The 12542-nt window shown below is 34.7% G+C and overlaps 3 protein-coding genes across 5 annotated transcripts; 2 read left to right on the forward strand and 1 right to left on the reverse strand.

Annotated features, from left to right (window-relative positions):
• Positions 1-634: 634 nt before the first annotated feature.
• LOC7455521 (uncharacterized membrane protein At1g16860) lies at positions 635-5557 on the reverse strand. 2 transcript variants are annotated; one of them, XM_052456196.1, is made up of 6 exons: positions 5442-5557; positions 5120-5326; positions 3061-4021; positions 2604-2759; positions 1409-1620; positions 635-1091 (listed from the first exon to the last, which is right to left on the reverse strand). In XM_052456196.1, the coding sequence occupies exons 3-6, from the start codon at positions 3946-3948 to the stop codon at positions 899-901; spliced, it is 1449 nt and encodes a 482-aa protein (XP_052312156.1). In that variant the 5' UTR covers positions 3949-4021; positions 5120-5326; positions 5442-5557; the 3' UTR covers positions 635-898. The 2 variants fall into 2 exon arrangements, with proteins under 2 accessions (XP_052312156.1, XP_052312155.1); XM_052456195.1 differs by lacking the exon at positions 5442-5557 and having other exon boundaries at positions 5120-5382.
• Positions 5558-5871: 314 nt separating this feature from the next.
• Positions 5872-7279, forward strand: LOC7455520 (uncharacterized). Its single transcript, XM_002316401.4, has 2 exons — positions 5872-6709; positions 6826-7279. Exons 1-2 carry the CDS (start codon positions 6456-6458, stop codon positions 7052-7054), a joined length of 483 nt encoding a protein of 160 aa, XP_002316437.4. The 5' UTR covers positions 5872-6455; the 3' UTR covers positions 7055-7279.
• Positions 7280-10324: 3045 nt separating this feature from the next.
• Positions 10325-12059, forward strand: LOC7469467 (uncharacterized). Of its 2 annotated transcripts, none has more exons than XM_024609526.2 (3): positions 10325-10855; positions 11519-11648; positions 11749-12059. In XM_024609526.2, exons 1-2 carry the CDS (start codon positions 10330-10332, stop codon positions 11617-11619), a joined length of 627 nt encoding a protein of 208 aa, XP_024465294.1. In that variant the 5' UTR covers positions 10325-10329; the 3' UTR covers positions 11620-11648; positions 11749-12059. The 2 variants fall into 2 exon arrangements, with proteins under 2 accessions (XP_024465294.1, XP_052312567.1); XM_052456607.1 differs by having other exon boundaries at positions 11519-11619.
• The last annotated feature ends 483 nt before the right edge of the window (positions 12060-12542 follow it).

Here is a 12542-nt window from a genome sequence, read left to right on the forward strand (position 1 = left end):
AAACACAGTAGTTGTTTGATAGACTTTCGAGCGATGCTAATCTTACCAGTATGTTTATTTTGATTCACTTTCCAACAAAATCTTATACAATCTTATGGATTTCATTAATAAATCTCATGATTTTATTAATTGATATTTTCAAAATATATTGTTTTAAAAAGAGAAGATAACTTTCCATAATATCAGCATGGTTCTCATAATCCAGAATGATACGAGTGGCGAATACTTTAAAAACCATGAACAATTCACCTGTATGTATGGTTGAATGAGAACCTGTTCTTTCTTTTTTTGGGAACCAATTCTTATACCCTGTAATAAATTCTGACTTGACTGATTAATTCCTTAAAAACCATTGCTGGCGAGTCCAGAGCTGAAAGGCCTAAAAACAATATTGTTGATGCCTATCGATAGGCTTATGGCATGTACAAATTTGATCAATCGTTTGCATTTTCTAGTACAAGTTCTTCAGGAGAAAGTCAAAATTAAATGTTCAAGCAAGCTCAAGCCCCGTTTCCTCCAAATATCTGGCTTTTGATCAATCGTTTGCTTTTCCCTTGAAATCAACCCCAGTCAACATTTCAGTTTTGGACAATATTGATGGAAAAAATCTTAATTTTACATCATGGATCTTCACTTGTAAGGTAATAAATATCGTTGCTAGTAAGATCAGAAAAAATACATCAATCTCAACTTCACGGTACATCAATCATCAGTGGGAGGTCATCACAAAAAGAAAAAAGAATGGAGGTTGGCTTTTTTTCTTATAGTACTGAGAGCCGATGTTCTGAAAGAATTGGAAAGAAATCTATACACCGTGTCGGAGGGGAAATCGACAAAGAAAAATAAAAACACAAACACATCTTGGAAATCAACGTAGGTTCGATCTGGATACTGTTAACTACACAGGTATCACATCATCATTTGATGTGTCTTCACATCTCAAAACAATACCATCAAGGCTAGCTGGAAAGATGCATCTAGGCCATTGCCATCCAGTTGCCAATGGCTCCGGCGGTGCGACTATCATAAGCACATTGTCATTTCTCTGAACAATCCCCATCACGCTAACAGTGCTGCCTTCTTTGATGTACCTGCAAAGGCCATGTATGCAGTTTCATGAAATCAATATTTCAAAAATACCTAAAAACAGTTCAAATATAGATCTCGTCTAATAAAAATCACTATGGATGCCTTACTTCGACAGGGGAGCTATAAGTACCTAAAACCAGTTCAATGACTATAGATCCTCATCTAATAAAAATCACTATGGGTGCCTTACTTCGACAGGGGAGCTATAAAAAATTGCTATGGTAAACATCTAACATGTTTTCTGGTTCAAGCTCCCATCCAAGGGAATGTAGTGAAATAAAATACTTGATGATCTAATTCTTCAAGGAGAGAGCCCTACCCTTCTTTCAGTCTCATTAACCGCTCATCACCTGAAAGATTTTTCTTTCCCAGCCACCTGACAAACTCTGGAGACAAGTCTTTCTTTTCAGGGTTAATATCAGCAACCAACGAATCATCAACAAAAGGGGTTATCCTCGTGCCATTGCCAGTCTTAACCAATGCTCTCAAACCAGATTGGAAATCAGAGATGTAGAAGTCAACAACATGCCTCTGCAAAACAAAACATACAAAAAATATATTGTGTTAAAACTTTGAGATTTGAGGTAAGATCACTTGTTCAATATGGAAACACCCATGCATCATTGCGAATTTCAAAAACTAGCATGGAATGTAGAGAAATAGGAGAGGGAAGATGATGCAGCAGAAAATCTAATAAGAAGGGCAAGTGGATCATCCTCTATATTCTTTCCTAGTATAAGAGATCCTAGCAATGATTTTCATTAGTCCTACTTAGAAAAGAATATTAAATTGATCGTTACTCCTATTTCTTAACGTAACCTACCATGAATGATAGGGAGTGATTGTTACGAACAAGAGAATACGAAGAAGGCTGTAAAGAGTGCAACAAGAAGCAACAGCAGCAAGTGCACTAATGTAATCACACTTGGAATGTTAGTTCGGAAGTTATAATAACTGTTAGTTAGTAGTTGTAATCAGTTAGTATTAGTTAGTGGAGTAAAGAATGGGAATTCATTGTATATAAAGAGAATTGTAAGAGACTTCGAAGGTAACAATGAGAATTGTCGAATTTTGTAGACTATCTGCTATTCTCTTTCCCTCTCTATTTTCTCTTCCTCTCTGTTCTTTCTTAATCTGCTATTCTTCTTTTCTCTCTATTCTTTCTATGCTCTCTTCAAATTCTTCTTAATCATTAGTTGGTTAAGGGCAAGCCTTAACACTGATTAAGAGTTTTTGGGTTTTTGAGAGCCGTCAATGTTTTGAATAACTATTTGCTGCTGGTTTCTGCACCAGAAAGGGGGTTGGTCAGTGAGAAAAGAATAACAGTTTCAGAAAGGCACATGTCCAGATATTTGGAAAAGTACAGTTAGCAAACTTGCAGGAAGGTAGTGTTTTTGTGAATTTGTTCAGGGGAAATACTCTTCAACACCAAATGTTCAAAAGAGATATACAAAAAAGTTTGCACAAAAAAAAATGCATCACGGGCAATTTAAAATACACAGCCATCTTCTCACCTCAGATGATCTCAACCCCCATGTAAAGTGGCGATGGCTAGGGTTGGCAGGTTTTGAACCCCATGCACGGTACTCATACAATCTTGTAGATGTATAGACACATCTGGGAACTCTTTGGAATGAAGACTCCAAAGGGACATTACCACAAGTAACCACCTTCAGCAATAACAAGTCAGCAAACATTCTGATTAATGACAAGTAATTATACATAAGAAGAAAAGAAAAACAGTTCAAATATGATTGGTTCCACATACCATACGTCTTTAAGAAACAGATATTGGAAAGGATAAGGCGGTCATTAAGGCATTACTGGATTCAAGTGTGAAGAAGGGAGAAAAAAGATGCTGGGCAATTAGTGGGAATCAACCAGAATGTAGGTCCCAATCTACACTGAATGTAAAAGTAGCACACAGATACTAAACATACACACAAAAAAATGAAAGCATCCAGTACATACCCCAGAAACTTTCACATATTGCCCATTTTTTGCAGTTCTGAGATCAGCATCAGGATATCGAGCGGTGAACTCTACGATATATCTTCTCCCCCCACACATATTCCAAACAACTAAAGCAGCAACTATGACAAAAAGAACCACAACGACAACAAGGAGGATGGCATTGTGAACAGCTCCAAGAATAAAACCACCAGCAAGCAATCCCATCACAAAAATCAGTATCACCAACCATACTACAGTTTTTGGGAAGTTCTTCCTCACAGAATAGTCATCATCCTGACTTAAAGTAGTCACAGCTGGGTTGTTACTAATGGAGGAGCTATTTAATTTCATTGAACCTGTGGATTCCAAAGGACCAGATACTTTCCGAGGAGCACCGGAAGAATTTAATGGTCCTGAAGAAATAGGTCCAGATGTTATGAGACCGGTTGCTGGCAGGGCTGATGGAATAGATCCAGAATTTTGTCGCGTTACTCCACCAGATTGAGGGCCAGAGGACTTCTTTATGGGTTCCCCATGTTTATTTAGTGGTCCAGAACTTGATTTCTTTAGTGAGGCTGAACCAGGCAAGCCTCCAGAGGATAAAGGACCCGATGTGGTATAGCCAGCACGAGAAGCAGCATTTGACATCATTGACCCTGAATGTGAAGCAGCCCCTGCAAAAGATCCAGTCCTTGAAGGAGGCCCAGTTATTGGCCCAGATTTCCTAGACTTGGAGCCTTCCGTAGGGATAAACATTTTCCCCAGCTCTCCTGATTTCTTAATATCCCCACCTGTATAAGGCATGGCAGCTGAGCTCATTGTTGGAGCCTTTTCTTTTGGCTGCTCAGGTCGACCGGATACGACAAGGCCATTGCCAAGTCGATGAGATGGGTATCTGGAACCCATCAAGCTTCTCTAATAAAACCCAATAAAGCACACGATGAACTAGTAAATTGTCGATATGACTCTCAATGTCCCACTGAAATTAAAAACGAAGCAGAAAAGGGATGAAGTGGTTACTCCTTTCTCAACCATTCAAATTAGTCATCATAAACAAGCACAAGGGAAGAATATTATTCCAATATTTGCACTGATAAATGAAATAAAGAAAACAAAAACAAGAAGACTGTACTGCACATTTATGCTAGGTATGAATCTATTGCTGAGTGCATTTCCAATACAATGTAGCAATCAGTGAAGATGCGAAAGAAAATTTGTGAATTTTATATGATTCTCAAAGAGGCACCCAAACACTACCTTTATAAATCAATAGGTTCGCTATTAACTACTAATTTCATCAAATCTACATCATTCTCCAACAAACACACTGTTGTTAAGTTCATCAACAACTCTTATAAGAGGTTATAAATAATAAGAAAATTAAAATGCACTACTGTCCTTTACAGTTTTTTGGTTTGATTGGTATTTCATGAAATCATCTCCTTGTTTTTTTTTTCACCATCATCACTGAGGTCCCTCATAAAAATTAACAATTCAGTAGCTATAATGATGTCTAGAAAAAATATCCAGCAATAAAACATGACACTATTTTTAACTGCAAGCAATTCAGAACATTTCCCTACATCAACCCACATTGTAGAAATTCAATAACTTCTAAACGAAAATTCATGACATCCAGACACACGATGCAACTTCAACACTTAAAAATCCATTTGCATATTGGGTGATCAAAACATGAAAAAGAAAATAACTCGAATCCTTGATGACAATCGAATCTGATTCATTACATAGAGCACATCAAAAAGATCCAGATTATTAATCTCTCAAGGATCCAAATCTAAAGTTGTCCAAACAAATAGACTCCATGCCCAACAAACAAAACAAATATAACAGCAACATTTTATAAAAACAAAATCCCATATCCCAAAATCAGGAAATAAAAAATACCCATTTCAATATCGTCAATAAACCAACAAAAAACTGCAAAAGATCTAAACTTTATAGAGAGAAACATCAAATTTAAGAGCTCAATAGGGAGAAACAATGCAGTAATAAGGGGGGGGAAAAGATTAATGGGAAAATGGGTAGAAAAGACATAAGTGTTCATGATAAATACCTGAGAGAAGAAAATGGGAATGTGAAGGATTTGAATGGAAAAAAAGTTGTTGCAGTTAATAGCAGAAGTAGTAGCAGTAGCTGGGTAAGCAGCACTGGTTGTGAGATCCCATCTCAGTAGAAGTCACCATCTCTCTAAATCTCTCTCTCTCTCTCTCTCTCTCTCTCTCTCTTCAAAGAGCAGCAACAACTGGTAGGTTGTCTCTACCTGCAAGAGAAGAGGAAAAAAGACCCCACCGAATTAAGAGAGAGAAATGGAGTAAGAAATGAATCTTTTACTGTTGATTAATAATATTATTAGTAGCTGAAAACAAACCTCTCACCTTCTCTCGTTTACTACTACTATTTTATCTCTTTTCTTTCTCAAGTCTCTCTCTCTCTCCCCCCCTCTGTAGTGTCTCTGGTACAGCTAATTTTCCCTTGTCTATTCATCTCCTTTTATTTTACTTCTTTGGTCCACCTGATATCCTTGAGCAATTTTTTATTAATTTATGTGACTTTTAGTTGTGATAATAAAATCTTATTATCAATAATGCTAATCTAATTGCATATTGTTTTAGATTTTTTGAAGGCTCTCATGCATTCAAAAACTTGTTAAAGTTAACAACTTTACTCGTTTTATTTTAAAATTAGCATTGCTTTGTTTTCATTCTTTTCTTTTTGTGTATTGTAGAAAGGAAATGGCATGATTTTTGTGTTGAAAAAACTATTATACGTTGAAATAATGGTGGACCTACCACAACAACATGACAAAACCAACACTACATACATAACCATGGTGAAAAAGAAACTAGCTAGACATGCAATTTTTTTGCACTCGTCAGTCTGATCCCTACCTTATGCATTGAGCATAACACACATGGGAGATTTTTATTTAGTGTGTGTGTGTGTGTGTGGATAGATTCGTGAAGAAAACAAGGAATTTCTTTTGGAGGAAAAGCAAGAAGTTCCCGTTTCATCTGGTAGATTGGTCAAGAACTTCAAGCCCGCTAATTATAGCCCATGCCAGCTAGTAGTTTTGATGGGCTGTCTAAAAGAAAATCCCACTTTTTGGATCAAGCCAGTCTCAGAGCCTTAAGCCTTTTTGTTCTGGCTCTGTAGTCAGTCTCTAATCACCAGAAAGCAATGCAGCAGCAGCAGGCCACCCTGCCACATAGCCACCTGCATGTACTCGGAGGAAGCCACATCATAAGCTCTTAGCTCAAGCCACAAACGTGTCAGAGCCTTAGATACCTAAAACAGTAGTATAACTCTGGCCCCATTCAACAATATTTATCTACCTCCTTCATGCATCTTAATTTGAAGTACCAAGCCCTGCTGCTTCAAACTTTGATTCTATGGATAGGCTTAGGAGATGTACTATCTCGATTCTTTTTTTGCTCTTCATGATGTCTGACATTGCTCATGCTCAACAGAGCCCGGTAGAGAATGCACAGAGACCAAATATTTTTTCTAAGATATTTGGGAGCTTGTTTACATTCTCAGCAAATTCTCCAGCAGCTACTAGTGCTAGTACTAGTACAAGTTTCTGGGAAAACGTCAAAACCATGTTCAATCAAGCTCAAGCCTCTATCTTTCCTCCAAATCTTGAGTAAGTTATTTAATCTCTCAAGTTGTTACATCAATCCATTTTCTTATGACAATATATAATTTCCAAATGGTTTAATATTATATATGATTTGTTCATTTTTTTGGCTGGGATTATAGTTTTAGATGGAGTGATGAGGCTGTGGGTCATGGAGGTGGTACTGGTGGAACTGGAGAGAAAATGAAAGAAGGTGCTGCAAAGAGTGTGGAGAAGGGCAAAGCAACAGTGGATAATTCAGCAAGAACAGCTGCAAGAGTAGCAAGTGAAACTGGACAAAAGATAAAGGAGAAGGTCAAGAGAACCCTGTCTGATCACAAGACAGGGACAGAGACTCATGATGAGCTTTGATCAATCTACCTGGGCTCGTCACAACTACTTTTCCTGCTTGTATATATACAAATCCTCTTTCATTGCATTTACATACGATGCATCTACGTTTCATTTTTAGATATTGCGTTGTGCTATGGATTCTAGTTTGTGATCCAATATTGATTGATGAATTTCATTTCTTTCCAGTTAGGAGAATTAGTGTTTTGTATAATTTTTCATAATCAAAATACATGAATCCCAGGCTTTAAGGTAGTGTTAAACACCAAGGTAAACCGGTCTGGGTGAGATAATATGGATATGGCTAATGGTAGGTCAGGATTTTTTAAATTAAAATTAATTTGTTTTTATTTTATTTACAAATATTTCAGTTTCAGAGTTTTAATTCGTGGGCTTAAAAGAATTATTTTTTTGATGAACGAGTGAGGATAAATATGAAAAGTAGATCTAGCATGTAGATATTATAAAAAAGAATGGCTTAATTTTTTCTATCTTGATTATTTTTCCGTAGCTGGTGCTTGGAAGATGCCTCCCGAAGTCCTTGTGATTGAAAGTCAACAAAACAATAGAATATAAGCTTATTCTTTAGACAAATAATAGAGTCCATCAAACCGACAAAGAGTCTTAGGGATTTTAATCTCTTATACGAAATAAAAATATATATTAAATCTCCTTAAAAAAATTATTGTGCATATAGATATAAATTACTATATATTACCCTTTTAGTTTAAAAATACCATTTATTTTTTTAAAAAAATTATTTCATGTACATGATTTATATAAATAAATCAAATTATTAATTAATTTATTAACATGATAGATCTCACAATTATTGTTACTAGTTAATTTGGCAATTGCGCTATATTATTGGTTTGTATTATTTTTCCAGTAAAATATTTCAATATTGCAGGGCACGTTTTAGTCTTAACCAACTAAATAAGTTGGTTTTATTTGAATTATATTAGAAGATAAATGCAGTAATAACAAATACGAAAACACACACACACATATATATAAAAAAACAATCAACGAGGACAAAAAATAAAACAATAATTATTAACTTTGATAAAAAAAGGTGAAATTAAAAAAAATAGAACTTTTATAGAAGAGTTAAGGAAAAAAACTTATAATAATAAGGATCAAATTAAAAATATCAATACATGATCAAATAAACTTCAACATGTTGAAATTTTCAACATGGTTTTTTATATATAAAAATTGTAAATGAAAATTGAAAAATTTATGCACGCATCGAATTAAATAAATCACTAACCATTGTGTAAATAAATAAAAAAAAGTAATCAATGATAAATAAAAACATAAATGGAAAAATTAAGATACAATGTAGATAAAAACATTTAATAATGCAACACATATCATTTACGTGGTCGTATCTCGTGATTTTGTTTATAAAAATCAATTTGCAATAGAGATTGACACATACATAAAAATTATCGAACAAAATAAAAGTAAAAAAATACTATACAAGGTTACGTGCATTAAAAATATTATAAAAAAATATAATTTATATAAAATATACAAAATAAATTACAGATGAATCATACTAACTTCTGAAAAAACTAATCAAGTATAATTAAAAAACAATCTCAATTAAAAAAAAAGGCTAAAAAATCATAGAGAAGGGGTATTGATTGAAATTTAAAAATTACTTGAAAAAACACGTATAAAAAATCCATTAATATAAAAAAAATTGACAAAAAAAGGAACGAGGACAGGCGTTGTTAGGCCCGACAAGCCAAGCCCAGCATTTGGCCTAGTCAAGAAAAGGCCCAACCCACATGCGTGGGTCTTTGTTTTTTTTAAAAAAAATTAATAGGGCAGACGATGCGTTTCTTTGAAAAAAAATAGACATCCTGTTGTTTGAAAATCTTAAAATCTGGCTACTAGCTTGGCTATTTGTTTATTTGTTTGTTGTTTAAAAACCTATTTTGATCCAAAACACATAGGAAACACCCCAAGAACCTTGTTAAACCAATTCATAGTCTCAAAAACACAAAAACCAATCCAAAACTCTAAATCAACCCGAAATAAAAAATATTCCCGAACTTAGATCTATTTTTTTAGGTTTTTTCAAGGTAAAAGAATACCTAATCATAACCCCCTTCATCAGATTGAACTATTTGACATAAAAATTGATCATTTTTGATGCCCTAAATCTTTCCCAACACCAACTTTCTTTCCTCTAAGTCGGAATTTGACAACACACTCTTTCTCCTTAAAAAAAAACTAAAAAAAATGAAAATAAAGTTTGGCACCAAAATATATGTTTTGAAAATTACAGGATTTGGTTAACAAATAGCCTACAAAGATAAGGAATGTAAACAAACTTTTTAAACCACCTAGAGACCTACTAACTCTTTTATTTGATTTGTATACTTTAGTGTTCTATCTTTCAATTCAACCCTCACCCAAAAAAACATGCAATTAAACTCTAATCTGGGCTAAAAAAGGATTAATTATGTAAAAGAAAAGTTTAAGGATTAAAATGAAATTTTTAAACAAATGCATTATTCTAATCCATGACAATACGTGAGATGGTGAACATGAATTGGATGAACAGTAAAGACCATGCCTTTTAGAGTTACACTTTAATTAAGCAGAAGACATCATGATCTGATCCCTAATCGATGGTCAGATTAAAATTGTCAACAATAATCAGTCCATTCTTGACAAAGAGGAAGTCTGAATCTGAGTTTTTTAATAGAAGTGAAGGACCAAAATGCTTGTTGGTGTATAAAAAAATAAATACACAAAGCTTGACAAAACCCAAGATTCAATATAGGCATACTACATTTTCACCCTTATAGTTTCACCAATATTCCATATTTACCTCTAATTTTCTAAAGTCCCGAAATTATCCTTATATTTCTTATAAAGTTCCTATTTTCCCTGTAAAATCCCTGTACATGCTAGTATTTCGCCAAATATACATGGAAGAACAAAATTTAATCAATATTCCAAAATTATGTATTGGAAACTTCTATTTTTTCCCATCAAATCCCCACATATGTTAATAATAGTTCACAAAAAAATTGAGAATATAAAAGGAAAAAAAAATCAAAAACCAAATTGAGAATACAAGCTATTCAATAATCAAGGGGAACATTGAAACTTTGTGGAAACTAAATAAAAGGGTCATTGAGAAATTTCAAAATATACATACATAAGTGAAACGCGGATTAATTTTACAGGACCAAAATGAAGTTTAGCAGAACAGAAACGTGTCACTATCCGAGAAAATACCGACAAAAACTCCCCGGTCCCCATCTCCATCCATGTATGTCCAGTCCACCCCCTCCCTCCTCTCCCTCTCTCTCCCCGGTACTTTATCCATAACCAAAATCTTACAAGACAATTTCTTGCCTATTACCGAAAACACAGGAAATAAAACGATCTTGATGGCTCGCTCTCTCTCTGTTTCTGTTACAAAAACATACTACCTAACATCGTCACCATCACCAACGAGATGTTCTTCTCGTTTACTTACTCTTAGAGCCCAATCAAACGTTCCCAACAGGAACAACCAATCAGAATCTGATGATTCTTCTTCTTCATCATCCACAGACCCTCTGCTTAGAAAGCTAGAAGATGCAATCCATGGGATCATTGTGCGCCGTGCTGCGCCTGATTGGCTCCCTTTCTTGCCTGGATCTTCTTATTGGGTCCCACCTCCTAGATCTGCATCTGGCTCTCTTGGGATTGCTCACCTTGTTGAGAAATTGGCTAATCCTTTGTCCGATGAGGAGTCCCTTTCTACCTCTACTGTTAGAGGATGGCCCTCCTCTGATTATTTTGTTAAAGGTAATTTTTTTTTCTCATATAAGGTTTTGTGATGTGGGTTTTGTTCAAAATTATCGATTGCTCAGTTGGTTGTCGTTAGTTTGGTTATGGGTGTATGCAAAATTGAGTCTTTTTATGTTAAATTGATTGAATTATTGTTTGTTGTTGCTTACTGGAGATGGTTTTACCCATCAAATATGATATAATGCTACTGTGGCTTTATGTTGGATCTGGATGATTGTGTTTTGTGGGAAATGAGTGCTTTTAAAATTTCTTTTGTTTCCTTGTTAAAATGATTGCCAAGTTTTAGAGGAGATGCAGAAGAAGAAATTTTGATATTTCGAGTGTTTCACTTCTAAATCTGATATTTTGGTAATGTGATAGGTTCTGGGTTACTTTAGATGTTGTCGATTTACACTGCTTTGAAAATGAGCATCTTTTCTTGCATTCCCTTTGCATATATCGAGGAAGCTGCTATATAAATATTTGGGGAAAAAATGAATTCATGTTATCTTCGAATCATCTATAAAGTCAACCTGGTTCCTTGTCAATTGGGGCATTTCTCATAATAAAGTCAGTAAAACTGATGTATTTGGATTACTACTGTACTAGGTTTTGCAGAAGAATAATTTCTGTTTATGTGCTCCATTGCCGATTACACTATTGTTTTTTCTCTAATTACAGGTGCATCTTCACAACTGGTGGAGGTAAAGTTGAATTCAAAGAAAGTAGAGGCAGATACTACTACAAGTAACACGTCTCAATCTGAGGATGAGGAAGGATAGGTCATATTCCTTAGAAAATTAGCATCGGGGCAAGTTTATTTATTGTTGAACAAACAAGCCTTTTCACAAACTAAAATGGGAATTTTCAAATCTTGTTGCTTTTATTGACTGCTTATTTGCTATGTGTAGGCTTATCCAAACATGTGAATTTCATGTAGAATCAAGAAAAGCGAAACAAGCGAAACACCAACTGAATCACAATTTGATCAACTAGAGCTGTTCGGATGTGACTTGGTGAAGTAGCAATAAGTTTAGTTATTCCTGAATGAATTATGCCTAGAACTTTATTATTCACAAATGTATTTTGTAGTTAATAACATTACTTACAACTATGTTGTTTGTGATGCCGTTTCTATTTTGCTGGACATGTTTTTTTTTAGTTCAATTGCATGCTTTTGTACATATGTTTTAAGCTAATAATACGGTGATCTTACTCTCCCTTTCCCTCTCTAGATTTAATGTATTACTAGCTAATTTTGGCACTTTACTGCTAATATTGAATTTCTTTTTATTTATTACCTGTACATGGACAATAAGAAAAAGGTGTAATCAAGCAATCAAACAGCTAGCATTCACTTATTCCCTCTCTCCTCTCCCACTTGGTTTCTGATTGTTGTGCTTATGCTTCATGTTTTGTGGATATCTCTTTACTTCATGGTCCTGGCAATTCTTGGTGTCTCTGCTATCGAAGACTGCTTGGTATACTAGTACTGTGGCTTCTCAACCAAATGCTCATGCTTCATGAGGTCTTTGTAGTTGCTCTCAATCCCTATGTGCCGTTGGAGGTGTTAGAGCTGCTGTCATACGGCCCCCTGTCTTTGTCACTTATACTTCAAAATCTTTATATCTTTATTGTCACACAAACTTCAAATTTTTGTATCATTATTTATGGCAGTGCTAATATGGATGCTCTTTGATATTTG

This window comes from Populus trichocarpa, chromosome 10 (genome assembly GCF_000002775.5).
Source record: "Populus trichocarpa isolate Nisqually-1 chromosome 10, P.trichocarpa_v4.1, whole genome shotgun sequence".
Lineage (NCBI taxonomy): Eukaryota > Viridiplantae > Streptophyta > Magnoliopsida > Malpighiales > Salicaceae > Populus > Populus trichocarpa.

Excerpts from the sequence above, each read along its gene's own strand:
- LOC7469467 (XM_024609526.2), top strand. The coding sequence starts at position 10,330 with ATGTATGTCCAGTCCACCCCCTCCCTCCTCTCCCTCTCTCTCCCCGGT. Across the intron at positions 10,856-11,518 it reads CTCTGATTATTTTGTTAAAG|GTGCATCTTCACAACTGGTG; the intron begins GTAATTTTTTTT and ends CTCTAATTACAG.
- LOC7455520 (XM_002316401.4), top strand. The coding sequence starts at position 6,456 with ATGGATAGGCTTAGGAGATGTACTATCTCGATTCTTTTTTTGCTCTTC. Across the intron at positions 6,710-6,825 it reads ATCTTTCCTCCAAATCTTGA|TTTTAGATGGAGTGATGAGG; the intron begins GTAAGTTATTTA and ends CTGGGATTATAG.
- LOC7455521 (XM_052456196.1), bottom strand. The coding sequence starts at position 3,948 with ATGGGTTCCAGATACCCATCTCATCGACTTGGCAATGGCCTTGTCGTA. Across the intron at positions 1,621-2,603 it reads GGGGGTTGAGATCATCTGAG|AGGCATGTTGTTGACTTCTA; the intron begins GTGAGAAGATGG and ends TTTGTTTTGCAG. Across the intron at positions 1,092-1,408 it reads TTAATGAGACTGAAAGAAGG|GTACATCAAAGAAGGCAGCA; the intron begins GTAGGGCTCTCT and ends TGGCCTTTGCAG.